At 35.1% G+C, this 11,942-nt stretch overlaps 1 protein-coding gene across 2 annotated transcripts in view; it reads left to right on the top strand.

Annotated features, from left to right (window-relative positions):
* LOC109537491 (monocarboxylate transporter 5) overlaps positions 1-11,942 on the top strand; it is an 18,014-nt gene that overhangs the window by 1,295 nt on the left and 4,777 nt on the right. For both annotated transcript variants that reach the window (XR_007281169.1, XM_048665087.1), the window contains exons 2-3: positions 10,545-10,664; positions 10,977-11,637. Coding sequence is in view for 1 of the 2 variants with exons in the window: in XM_048665087.1 (XP_048521044.1) it covers positions 10,545-10,664; positions 10,977-11,637 (781 nt within the window). In the remaining variant the exon portion in view is untranslated. The remainder of the gene's footprint in view (positions 1-10,544; positions 10,665-10,976; positions 11,638-11,942) is intronic.

Genomic DNA, 11,942 nt, shown 5'->3' with positions numbered 1-11,942 from the left:
AAACTAAAAAAAAATACACGAATCGTATTGGTCGAAAACACTGAATACACACATCAGGTTATTGTGGTTGATTTAACATTGATGAGCAAATAAAACTTGTTCATATCGCCGGACTCCTAAAATTATAATTTTCACCGATAATTTTTCGTCAGATAACTTCTCCTACTAGTCAGCCATCAAGTGATCATCACAAGAGGTGATGGATTATTTTTAAATTTAAACACATTCTATTCCTGGTCTAAATCTCGTAAACAATCGCTGACAGGATTAGATTTTTCAGCTAAGAAGACTAATTTTCAGCTTTCCATCACGTTTGCGAGGAAAACATTACTTAATTAAGAGATTAAGACTGCAAATACCGAAGTTACTGTACATAGAAWYTTATAATGGCAAATAGTTCMAAGCACAACATAATMTYTTAAAYTAATTTAATTAAAATTTTCGWATCACAAAGGTTCAAAAATCATAGAATATAGTYAAGTCGACAATTAATAATTCAGCAGACAGAAAAGTAGAAATTGTTACCWGACCTTTTTACAAAATACATTCTGATRTTCCATGGGAAAATTAGTGATTATAATGCAATCGCCTCAAATGGATTAACAATTCAGTCAATCTATTTTTCATGCTCCTTAAAGCGACCTTTGTCGTAGTTGAACTAATGATGCGTAAAAGCTTTCCCGTTAATTAAAAATGCTGAGCATTTTAAAGAAAACTGTCATAAAAATCATTAATAAATCAATAACTGAAGGCAGTTTTAGCGTCCTTCCAAAGAAACGGTTCTACTAGAAATGCCGTAAAGAAAGCTTTAAGGGGAAGATGCATTTGTCTTAGAAAATCACAGTGTTTATACAAAAGATTTTAAATCACCTGAATTAGCAACTTAAGATATTTTTAGCTGTAGAAATGTGTAAAATTTATTAGTTTTTATATTTACATACAAAATTCATTCTTAGTTGCAAACAATGTTAATTAATATTGCACTTTTTATGACTTAAAGGTAAATATTATCTGTTTAACTGTGCCAGGAAGTACAGAAGAACACTTTGTCGGAATAGAAAACTGTAAATTTCGTCTGTGCAAATGATTCTTTGAACCAAACATTCCAAACAAAACGTGACATTAATGAAATGAGTTTGAACACCGATATCAGCATACAACATATGCGGACTGTAGTTTTAATAAACATTTACTGCAGTACTATTTATTATCAGCCTTTATGTATGAATAACACGCATAATGTTAATGACTCACGAATAATTTGTGATTAAAGCAGAAGCATATCAAAGCATATGTTTGCTATCTTTAATCACAAATATAGACATGTTCTTTCGAATCAATTCGACGATTTCGTACCATATTTGACTCAGTGGCACTTTGGCGTTCTGTTAAGTTTTTGTTTATTAATTTTTGTTCGCAATTCATCTACATATCCATATTTGTAGTTTTTATTGTTTCTAATAAAAAGGTGTCAAATATATACAACTAAACGTACAAATTAATTTAGGCTGTAATAATTTTTTTTTTTTGATATGGCAAACAATCCTTTTGTGTGATGATGACAAACATTGTTTCTATAGAAGCTTCAAAGTATGTTGACAAAATGGCAATTTTACACCGTCAAATTATCCTGAAAATGTTCAAATAAAATTTACTGGCGTTTTGTTAATTCAAGCCAATTGGTGGTTTTCAAATTAAACAGGGAAAATTTAATTTAGAACTATTGTGCACTCAAACAATCGACCATAAAACCAATGCATCACAAAAAACGTGTGGTGAAGGAATATTTGTGACCTTCTTACGTCGAAAGGAATCGATTGAACTCAAAAAACCCACATGTAAAAATTTTTTGGCCGCAATTTTTCCAAGGGTGGGGGTCGATTTTTTGGAAAAATGGAAATTTTCGCAGAACCGTTTAACTCCAAAGTTCAAGACTTGAACGTTTCCTTCTTCAGATAAATTAGCCTTGATTACCACAAGATCAGTCTACACAGGAAAACCTAATTTTTTTATCTGATAGATAAGTATCTCCAATAAATTAATAATAGTGTATCTGAGCGCAAGATTAGATAATTCTATTTGTATTAATTTATTAAAGGAAATTGCAGTCTAAGTAAATTTACATTGATAGGAACCACATATTATACCCACAATTTGGCTAAAAATGTTCATAATTGTTCACTGTTGGTTTCAGAGATTCATTCATATCAGAAAGTTCCATCACAGGCAATGGAACTCGCAGTTATAAAAGCAAAAATGTGTATGTTCTGATATAATCAAAGCTTAGATTTAATGGTCATGCTACAGATGTTTCAAAAACATAATTAGCCTCCAGGGTCAGTTTTGGTCATTATTCGGACAAAATAATTGAAAATTCCTGTTCTATTTGATGTATGATGTACATCAATGATTAAACTGTTGTTTGTGTATGTTTATTTCTCACTTCCTAAGCACATAAAGTCATTTTCGAAAAATCCACAGTTGGTTGACAAAGACAAATTCATAAAAACCCTTATTTTCATCGGTTCAATCGTCTTCAAAGAGGTGATAAAAAATCAAGGGAATTAGTAAAGTAAGGGCATTTGGTAGAGTAAAAATATAATTAAATTTTACAAATTATTTTTCCATTAATTCATTTGCTTCAGGATCTTGATTTGTGTAACAAAAGGTGTTTTAATTGAATAAATTTTATTGCAAGGTTTATCAAAGGGGTCAACCGGCTTATGTTACAATCGCTCATAAAATCGATAAATAATCAAATGCTTATGTTGCACTCTAATTGCTCAAAACATATTTCCAATGTACCATAAAACGTTGACTAATAATTGCTTTGCTCAAGATGTCGTGCATTAACCTGGTGATAACACTGTGTTAAGATAAGTTAAGATCAAAATAACAAAACATATTCAATTTAATTCATTTTTGTTTCCACTTCTTTCATTCCACTTTCTTTGAAGTAAATATGAATTAGCAATTACATCGTGATCGCAGGAATCCTATTTGAAAGTTAAACGCTGAACAAAGCCTTAAGCACATAGATGATGCAATAATATTTAAGTATTTATCCCTTGAGTTCACAGCGTAATTGATTAATTTATAAATATTAATCCTTATCAAATGGTATTTACAAATTTTTGAAAATATTCTCAGGGTATTTTAATCCTTGTATTTTTTGGTAGATTCCCAAGGCGGCGAACATTTATGCCAAAAATAAGTGATTCGTCATTATTTTTTATTTTATGGGTCGTTTTAGCTCTTTAGCTGTGGAGAAGCTTGGAATGAAATTTTGGTAATTCAAATATCAAACTTTGAAATGCTGAAGGACAGGAAAATGAAAGTAAAACACGTTTTTAATGAATTCAAATGGAGGCAGGCAGTGCTTTCGCAAAAAATGCCAATTTATGAAAAAAAAAACATTAATTGCATAATTTACATGCAGCCAGCGCAAGCCGAAAACATTTTTAAAAATATCTTTTTGAACTATTTATCGATTTTGAATGCCAAGGAAACATACTCTAAAAATATAAACGGCGGATTTTTATGGTATTTTCTCAGTTCAACATACCGATTTTCTCAGATTGTTTACCAAATAAAAACGTTGATTAGGAGAGGAAAAACTGAAAACACACGCAGCCTGTTTCATCATAGATGAAACTGTTTTCGGCTCTAACTACGTGCAGACCAGATGTAGAGGAATGCGGAACTAAAAACTCATTTTTAACCAATTTTTCATGATGAAATGGGATTTATTTGATAAAATCCTGGGACGAAAGAAGGTAGAAACAATTTTCCTTTGACAAAATTAATTTGTGCAGATTTATCCCTATAGTTCAAACCAAGCGCACCTACTCCAAGTCCAAAAATTGCTTTCAACGACTTAAGCTGAAAAAAAATTAACTTTGCGCTGTAAATACGTTAATTGTCTGGGAAGCTGCAACATGTAAAAACCTTTGAAAAATTCAATTATTGCGGTATTTGTTTCTTTGTATAGGTATAATTGTGGAAATTAACACGTCCGGCACCCACAACCAATGACGAACAATGAAACGAGCTTGTTACAGGCGCAAACACGTTTCGTCCATATCCAGAATAATTGAAAAACTAACCAAAACTAACCAAAACTAAACACTAAATTAGATTGTCGCCACAAATAGGTGCCGCTAATAACAAGAAGATTAGGCAGGCTTTCGTTATATTTAGCGTTTGAATGGAAATAAAGGAGGAAAGCTTCAAAAAATTATAATTCGTTCAAATTTTCTGGGACTCACTGGAAGCATTTAATTGGAAAACGAAGCTGAAAGTGTTCGTTGATATTTTTTAAAGGTAAAATCTACTTAGATGAAGTATGAGTTTTAGTATCTAACGTGGAAAAACTGTTGCAGTCCACAGCGAGTTTTGTGTGCTTTGCTTTATAAAAAACTCTTTATGTCACTTATGCAAAATTACTGTGTTTGCTGCTACAACAAGTAAAAACCAACACTTTACTGCTTAGAAGACCATTTTGGGTAGAATTTATGAAAGTTCTGAGTTTCTGAAACTAATGAGTTTTTGGGGTTTTTAGGCCGTCGTTCGGTAGAATTTCTACCGAACGACGAGAATGTATTCCTGACGTTTCGCAAGCACGAGTGGCTTGCATCTTCAGAAGTGGTTCTGCGGAAGAACTGAACGGGTTCTGATGAGAACAGTGTAAGCGTTCAAGCAAACCACTTCTGAAGATGCAAGCCACTCGTGCTTGCGAAACGTCAAAAAGAAATTCCACCGAACGACGGCCTAAAAACCCGAAAACCTCATTAGTTTCAAGGAATGGCCTCGAAAGTCTCTCTCTTTTTCTGAGTTTCTTTTTTAATCCGTTTGCTCACTGCGATTTTATGAGCTGTTTCTAAGCAATTTTTCGTGTTTCAGTTGATGAGTGTTTGCATAAGAAGGGCAAACAATTTTCGTCACTTTGCTTTTCCTTTTGCTGCTATTTATTTACTCAGAATGACTTCCAACTGACTTGCGACGTACTTCGAGCACTTTGGACTCGCACACTGAAAAAAAAGCAGCAAACTAATATTAAAACTTCGATACGCAGTAGTTCATGTCCCAGATGAAAAACCGAAAAAAAATTAACGATGTTCATAGACCTGAATGTAAAAATAAATGACCTGATAACTCTGCCGAACTATATTGCGTTCGTTTCAAATGCTCTGAAGTGAGGACAAGGTAAAGTTTGTCAGCAATAAACTAGGAGGACTAAAAATAAAAGTGCATTGTTAGTGTTGCGGTCGAACATTTATAATACTTTCGCTAAATCCGAATTGGACGGTTGCCAACAAAAAAAAAATAAACGAGGAAAGCGTGCCTGTATATACATGGTGATTTTTAAACTGACTTTTTCGTTAGATCCTAGACGCGAAAATAGTTAGTTGGGCAACGTAGCAAACAAAACGAGTTATTACGACGTTTTTTGCAGTTGGTGCAATATTTATTATTCTTTCGTCTGTTTTCTCTTTCAATTCCTCACATTTTTTGCTTGAATGCTGCATATTTCCTGTAGGACATACTTCTATGAATAAATGTTTCTATGAATGAAGTTTTACAACTTCTTAGCTGCAAAAGTCAAAAACCTGCAGAGAAGATTCTGCCATCGGGAAACTAATAGATTTTAAAGTCGTTTTGTTTTTAGCACAGTTTACAGGCCCAAATGCGAGAAAATTGCGAAATGTTCAAGTTTCTTTAGGACTCAGTGAAGCTCAATCCGCTTCGAGTTTGTTTTTGTTTGCTGACTTATTTTGGGTTTGTTGGGTTTTAATTATCGCTTATCAGCTGTGTTTATGCCTTTGATACACCGCAAACACTTAAACACTAATCAGCTACTGCTGGAATATTTGGAGATTTCGCCCCTATTTACTTTGACAAATCAAATAGTACTTTTGGAAAATATTGGACGATTGACTGAGTTCTTAAAGTAAAATACTATCGCTACGTAGTAGATAATTCCTCCATTTCAGATAGGTATCATGCCAAGAATGCCTTGAGAAACTATTTATAGGCAAAACCGTGTTTCCGACTATTCGATTCCGAATTAGTTTGACGAAAACCCAGTAAAAAGTTGATCATCTAATGGAAAATTCGATTATTTTTAATCTACCAAATAAATTCTCCTGTTATTACCATCGTTGCGATGTTAACATTAAATATCACGAAAACACGATAAAGAGCGATGATACATGGTTTATAATTTAATGATTTTCAACCGATCTTAAGCAGAGTTTTTTCATGTTTCATGTGTAGTTGCGCTTTGTTCATATCCTGAAATAATCAATATCACGCTGTAAAAATGTGTGCAAAATTAACAAAGACATGAAATGTTTTTCGGGTTTTGAATTCGTGGTCCATGGGAATTTCTTCCTGACGTTTCGTCCACAACTGCGGTGGACATTATCAAAGGCGATGAGGCAGTGGGCGAAGTGATCTCCCGTGCTTACCAACTAAGACTGGTTCAACTACTGGATCCCCTGTCGTATTTATGCGGCCACAGGGGATCCAGTAGTTGAACCAGTCTTAGTCGGTAAGCACGGGAGATCACTTCGCCCACTGCCTCATCGCCTTTGATAATGTCCACCGTAGTTGTGGACGAAACGTCAGGAAGAAATTCCCATGGACCACGGCTTCAAAGCCAGAAAAACAATTCTTGTAGGGATAAAGTCTTGTTTTCACACCTAAAGGTATTTTTGTGTCTGATTACTTTCTGGAGTTACACACGTTTCGTTTGCACAGGTTTTTTCGTGTGAAAAAAAAGGTTTTCTTTAATAATATTCCCATGGACGACGGCTTCAAAGCCCGAAAAACATTTCTAAAGGCGTATAAATGGTGTTTGAGCATTGATTGAATGTTTGAGACGTTTTGGTCTTCCATTTTTAAGGGAATAAATGGATCAGTGTTGGCTCGCGTATTTGCTTTATTCATTTGAAAGAGATTGGCAAGTAAATTTTTAAAAGCTGTATATGAAATGCAAAAATAGTCAAATCAAATGAATTTAATTGTATTTTTTCCAATACATATGAAGATTTGTGTTCTAATTACCGGTGCAAGAGACGCATTTTCGACCTGGTTTTTTTAGGCTCAGCTTCATGAATTCCATGATTTCCATCAATGTATCCAGGGAGAATAGCCGATGACTTTGCCACAATTGATCTTAATTACACATTATCTTAGATTAGTTCTAATACCTTTATTTCCCTAAAACTTGATAATCGCTACTTAAGATAAGGAGTAGCTCATCATTTACCAATACTGCCGGAGGAATTTAGAACATCATAAATTAGCTTAGGAAGCCTAATTTCGGTTTAGAATCGAAATGCTTCACAACTGACGGTTTCTGAAAGAAAATGGTTCAATTTGGATTTAACTCAGTTAAATTTAGTCGGGATACCTTACCTTTTATCGCCAAGTGACTGGGTTATTATCAATCAATTATGTTATTTGAAAACTCCAATTAACCACATGCTATCATTGTAACAAGATATTTTAAGTGGGTTTAGAAGACGGGTTCGATCGATCATGTTGTTTTCCAATGATTTATGCTGCCAGCACGTAAACCGATCCGAAACTGCTTGCCAGGTTGAAAACTAAATTATTATAAATTATCCAGGATTCAGGCGTATTTTCAGCCTCGTAGGTTGAGAGTGTTCCGAAACCTTCATGCTATCTGTCTTCATAATTTATGCATGTATGTATTTATTCTCCAATGTATAATTGCATATATTTGGCCTCCAATTAAAACATCCATAAAAGCTAATAAAATTGTAAAGATAAACGTTATATTTTTAGAAAAACGCGTATGCAATTTGAAACTTATTTAATTGCGTGTTATCGTAAACGCTAAAGTTAAATGCCCAATAACCCCCCTTTGTGTAAAGTGTAATTTCAATGAGAATCCGAAAACTTTCCACATCCTTTATCACTAATAAATAATTGCTGAATACTTTCATAATTTCACTCGCTTGCAACACGATAGTGATGCTCATAATAAAAATCAAGGCCTATTGATTAGGGCAAATGTTTGTTTATCTCTTTTGCCACAGTGTCTATGTATAGCATGTTTGTTTTGTATCAATGCAGACTACGCAACAGTGTCTCATCAGTTCGTTTCTGATGTTTTGAAGCCCGATATTAGAACAATCTTGTGTAAATACCAATGTGATTGTGGTTTTACCTATCGTGATGAGCAAAAGTGTGTTTGTTCAGATTTCAATGGTTTCAAGCCGAACTAGGCCATCGGCCATTGAAATACAATAGTTGATGATAAATGTTCTTCAAAGCGCCAATATTAGTTTTGCGTCACAGATACTTTATATTGCTGTTTACTGTACTGTTGGAAGCATATTCAAAAGAAGACACAGAGTGGCCCAAGGATGTGGAATAATCGGTACCTCCAAACGGCCACAGATTGAGAAACTTAGCCGTTCCGTTAATGAAAGTTTGAACCGAAAGAAGGAAAAAAGCGCAACTCTTGGTCGTTCCACGTTAAAACCACCAGATTATATCTCCTACTGTTTCCGGAAAATTAATTTTTCCAGTACTCCTTATTAAGAGAATTATGAGGAAAAAAATGAGATTATTGGAAGAGTGCTAATGTCTTAAATGCAGAAGGATATTAAGTTTATTTTCTTACTGATTAACATTATTATTTATACAATCGAAAGCGAGTGTTCAACTTACTGGCGATAACAAACATGTTATTTGGATTCGAAAAACAAAAACATATGGATAATGCTAAATAAGCAAATAATCGTGAATATTTGTCTTCGTTCCTGGATAGGACTAAAATCTTGCCCAAAACACTCAATTGTTGAGTGTCCGAACTGGTTCTTGGTAAATTTCGCAATTAAAAAAAAAACTTGACTTTTTTGAACAAAAAACATAAAACTGGAACCCATATTTGCATATCTGAAACTGTTCTTTGGAGACAAGATTCAGATGATTTCTTGTAAAGAAACCTATGGTTTAATCGGAACCCAATCCGCACAATCAGTAAGCTSATGCTTCTTGTATTGAATACTGGAACCCAAATGTCCCTATCTGAAGCAGTTTTTTGACAAAAAGCTTCAGATGAGCTTGATGTAAAAAAACAAAGCCGCCCAAAATATTCCCAAAGTTTGAAATTTTCTTGTGAAGGAACCTATGGTTTAATCGGAACCCAATCCGCACAATCAGTAAGCTCATGCTTCTTGTATTGAATACTGGTACCCAAATGTCCCTATCTGAAGCAGTTTTTTAACAAAAAGCTTCAGATGAGCTTGATGTAAAAAAACAAAGCCGCCCAAAATATTCCGAAAGTTTGAAAATTTCTTGTGAAGGAACCTATGGTTTAATGGGAACCCAATCCGCACAATCAGTAAGCTGATGCTTTTTGTATTGAATACTGGAACCCAAATTTCCCTATCTGAAGCAGTTTTTTAGCAAAAAGCTTCAGATGAGCTTGATGTAAAAATACAAAGACTCCCAAAATATTCCCAAAGTTTGAAATTTTCTCGTGAAGGAACCTATGGTTAAATCGGAACCCAATCCGCACAATCAGTAAGCTGATGCTTCTTGTATTGAATACTGGAACCCAAATTTCCCTATCTGAAGCAGTTTTTTAACAAAAAGCTTCAGATGAGCTTGATGTAAAAAAACAAAGCCGCCCAAAATATTCCCAAAGTTTCAAAATTTCTTGTGAAGGAACCTATGGTTTAATCGGAACCCAATCCTCACAATCAGTAAGCTCATGCTTCTTGTATTGAATACTGGAACCCAAATTTCCATATATGAAGCAGTTCTTTAGCGAAAAGCTTCAGATGAGCTTGATGTAAAAATACAAAGACGCCCAAAATATTCCCAAAGTTTTACAATTTCTTGTGAAGGAGCCTATGGTTTAATGGGAACCCAATCCGCACAATCAGTAAGCTGATGCTTCTGGTATTGAATACTGGCACCCAAATTTCCATATCTGAAGCAGTTCTTTAGCGAAAAGCTTCAGACTGATGATTGATGTAAAAATACAAAGTCGCCCAAAATTGTATTCTTATCATTAAAAATTAACTACAACAGAACCAATAGCTCAATCGGCTCGAAATCCACCCTACGAGTCAGTTGATGAATATGACACTAAAAGTTGTAGATGTAGAAGGAGATCAGGGGCAAAGTAATGCTAAGCTTACGGAAAGCTGCGTAGCGCCACCTGGAAAGAACGAAGAAAATGTGTCTAACACAGCAGGAAATCTGTACAAAGCCAAACTTAATTCAAATCAGCAAAGCAAAGAGAGAGAAATATAAAAAATTCATAAAACTTCAGTTGCTTGTCGGAAAACTAAACTCAGTTCTCTACCTAAACTCACCAGCTTTTTGCAAGCTGGCGCCCCATCCTCCAGTTTCCACTCATACATTTTTCAAACTATTTTTGGGTTTGGGTCACTGTGGTCCCATTCGGTGCTCAATTGTGTATAATATAGTAACACTAAAATGTGATAATTACAAATTTCTCGTCAATCGCTTTAACTGTGTTAATTTTGTTTCAGCTGATGGAGTTACATATTCGTTTGGAATTTTCTACGACGAGTTTCTCGAATACTTCAAGGAAGGCAAAGGACTGACATCATGGATTTTATCCATTCTCGTAGGCGTAACATTATGTTCGGGTAAGTTCAGTAGCAAAATAAATTGCGTACAATTTTTTTCGGGTTAAAGTGCGTTATGGAAACCATGCACCAGAAGGTTAATTTTAAGTAAAAAAGCTCCTGTACTTAAATGCAAGTCTGGAATCGCTTCCAAAGAAAAATTTCTATTTAGTTTAAATTACTTAATTACCACAACAGCAGACGTTGATCAAGAACAGTTTCGAAATAAAGTGACGATAAAATGGCGTAATTTGCACTAGCAAAGACAAAGTGAACAAATTGACAAATCCCTCAATTGCTAGTAGGAATGAACGTTTTCCTTTACATTTCCAGGTCCAATTTCCAGTTCATTAGTCAATAGATGGGGATGTCGAGCGGTTACGATAGCCGGGGCAGTTTTAGCCTCAGCATCCATGGTGATCTCTTTCTGGGCCCAAAATGTCCTCACCTTATGCATCACCATTGGCATAGGAACAGGCTTCGGGTTCGGCCTGATTTACCTCCCAGCCATCGTGAGCGTTACGATGTACTTTGAGAAGAAACGCTCACTCGCAACGGGAATTGCGGTCTGCGGCTCTGGATTTGGCACGTTCATTTTTGCTCCGATCATATCCAGACTGTTGAGTGAGTTTGGCTGGCGCGGCAGTATCTTGATTATCGCCGGCATTGTCTTGGAATGCACCCTGTTTGGAGCGTTGTTCCGACCATTGGAGAACGACACAACGGCGCCAAAGAAAGAAGACCATCTGTTGGTTAAAGCGTGCGACGCCAAAGTGGATATCCACGTTTCGGAACATGATTTTACCGAGTACGCGCCCAGCTACCTGAATGGGAGCAACCAGATGCACAGGCCTCATAGTGTAGCTCACTTTACGCTGCCCAAGAGCTACAAGCACGAGATGAACGGAAATATCCCTCAAAATATCAAACCGAGTGATGTGACCAGACTGGCGCTGAGCCAACCGATGCTGACACAATCAGAAACTCATTATAGGTATGTTCATGAAGTTTTGAAGCATGAAGCAAAGTATATTCGTACAATATTGGCTATAAGCAACATTCTGGATGGCTCAATATTGTTAATAAATATTGCGCCAATATTGAAATGTGAACATTATTACATATTGGTGAAATATGTTACTCCAATATTCAGTAAATATTGCGATACATATCCCAGGTAGCAAAATATATTCGTACAATATTGGCTATATGCAACATACTGGATGGCTCAATATTGTTAATAAATATTGCGCCAATATTGAAATGTGAACATTATTACATATTGGTGAAATATGTTAC

The sequence above is a fragment of the Dendroctonus ponderosae genome, unplaced genomic scaffold, assembly GCF_020466585.1.
Source record: "Dendroctonus ponderosae isolate FM_Combo_2020 unplaced genomic scaffold, Dpon_F_20191213v2 Dpon_F_20191213_3, whole genome shotgun sequence".
Classification (NCBI taxonomy): Eukaryota; Metazoa; Arthropoda; class Insecta; order Coleoptera; family Curculionidae; genus Dendroctonus; species Dendroctonus ponderosae.
This window is presented reverse-complemented; position numbering and strand designations above follow the sequence as displayed.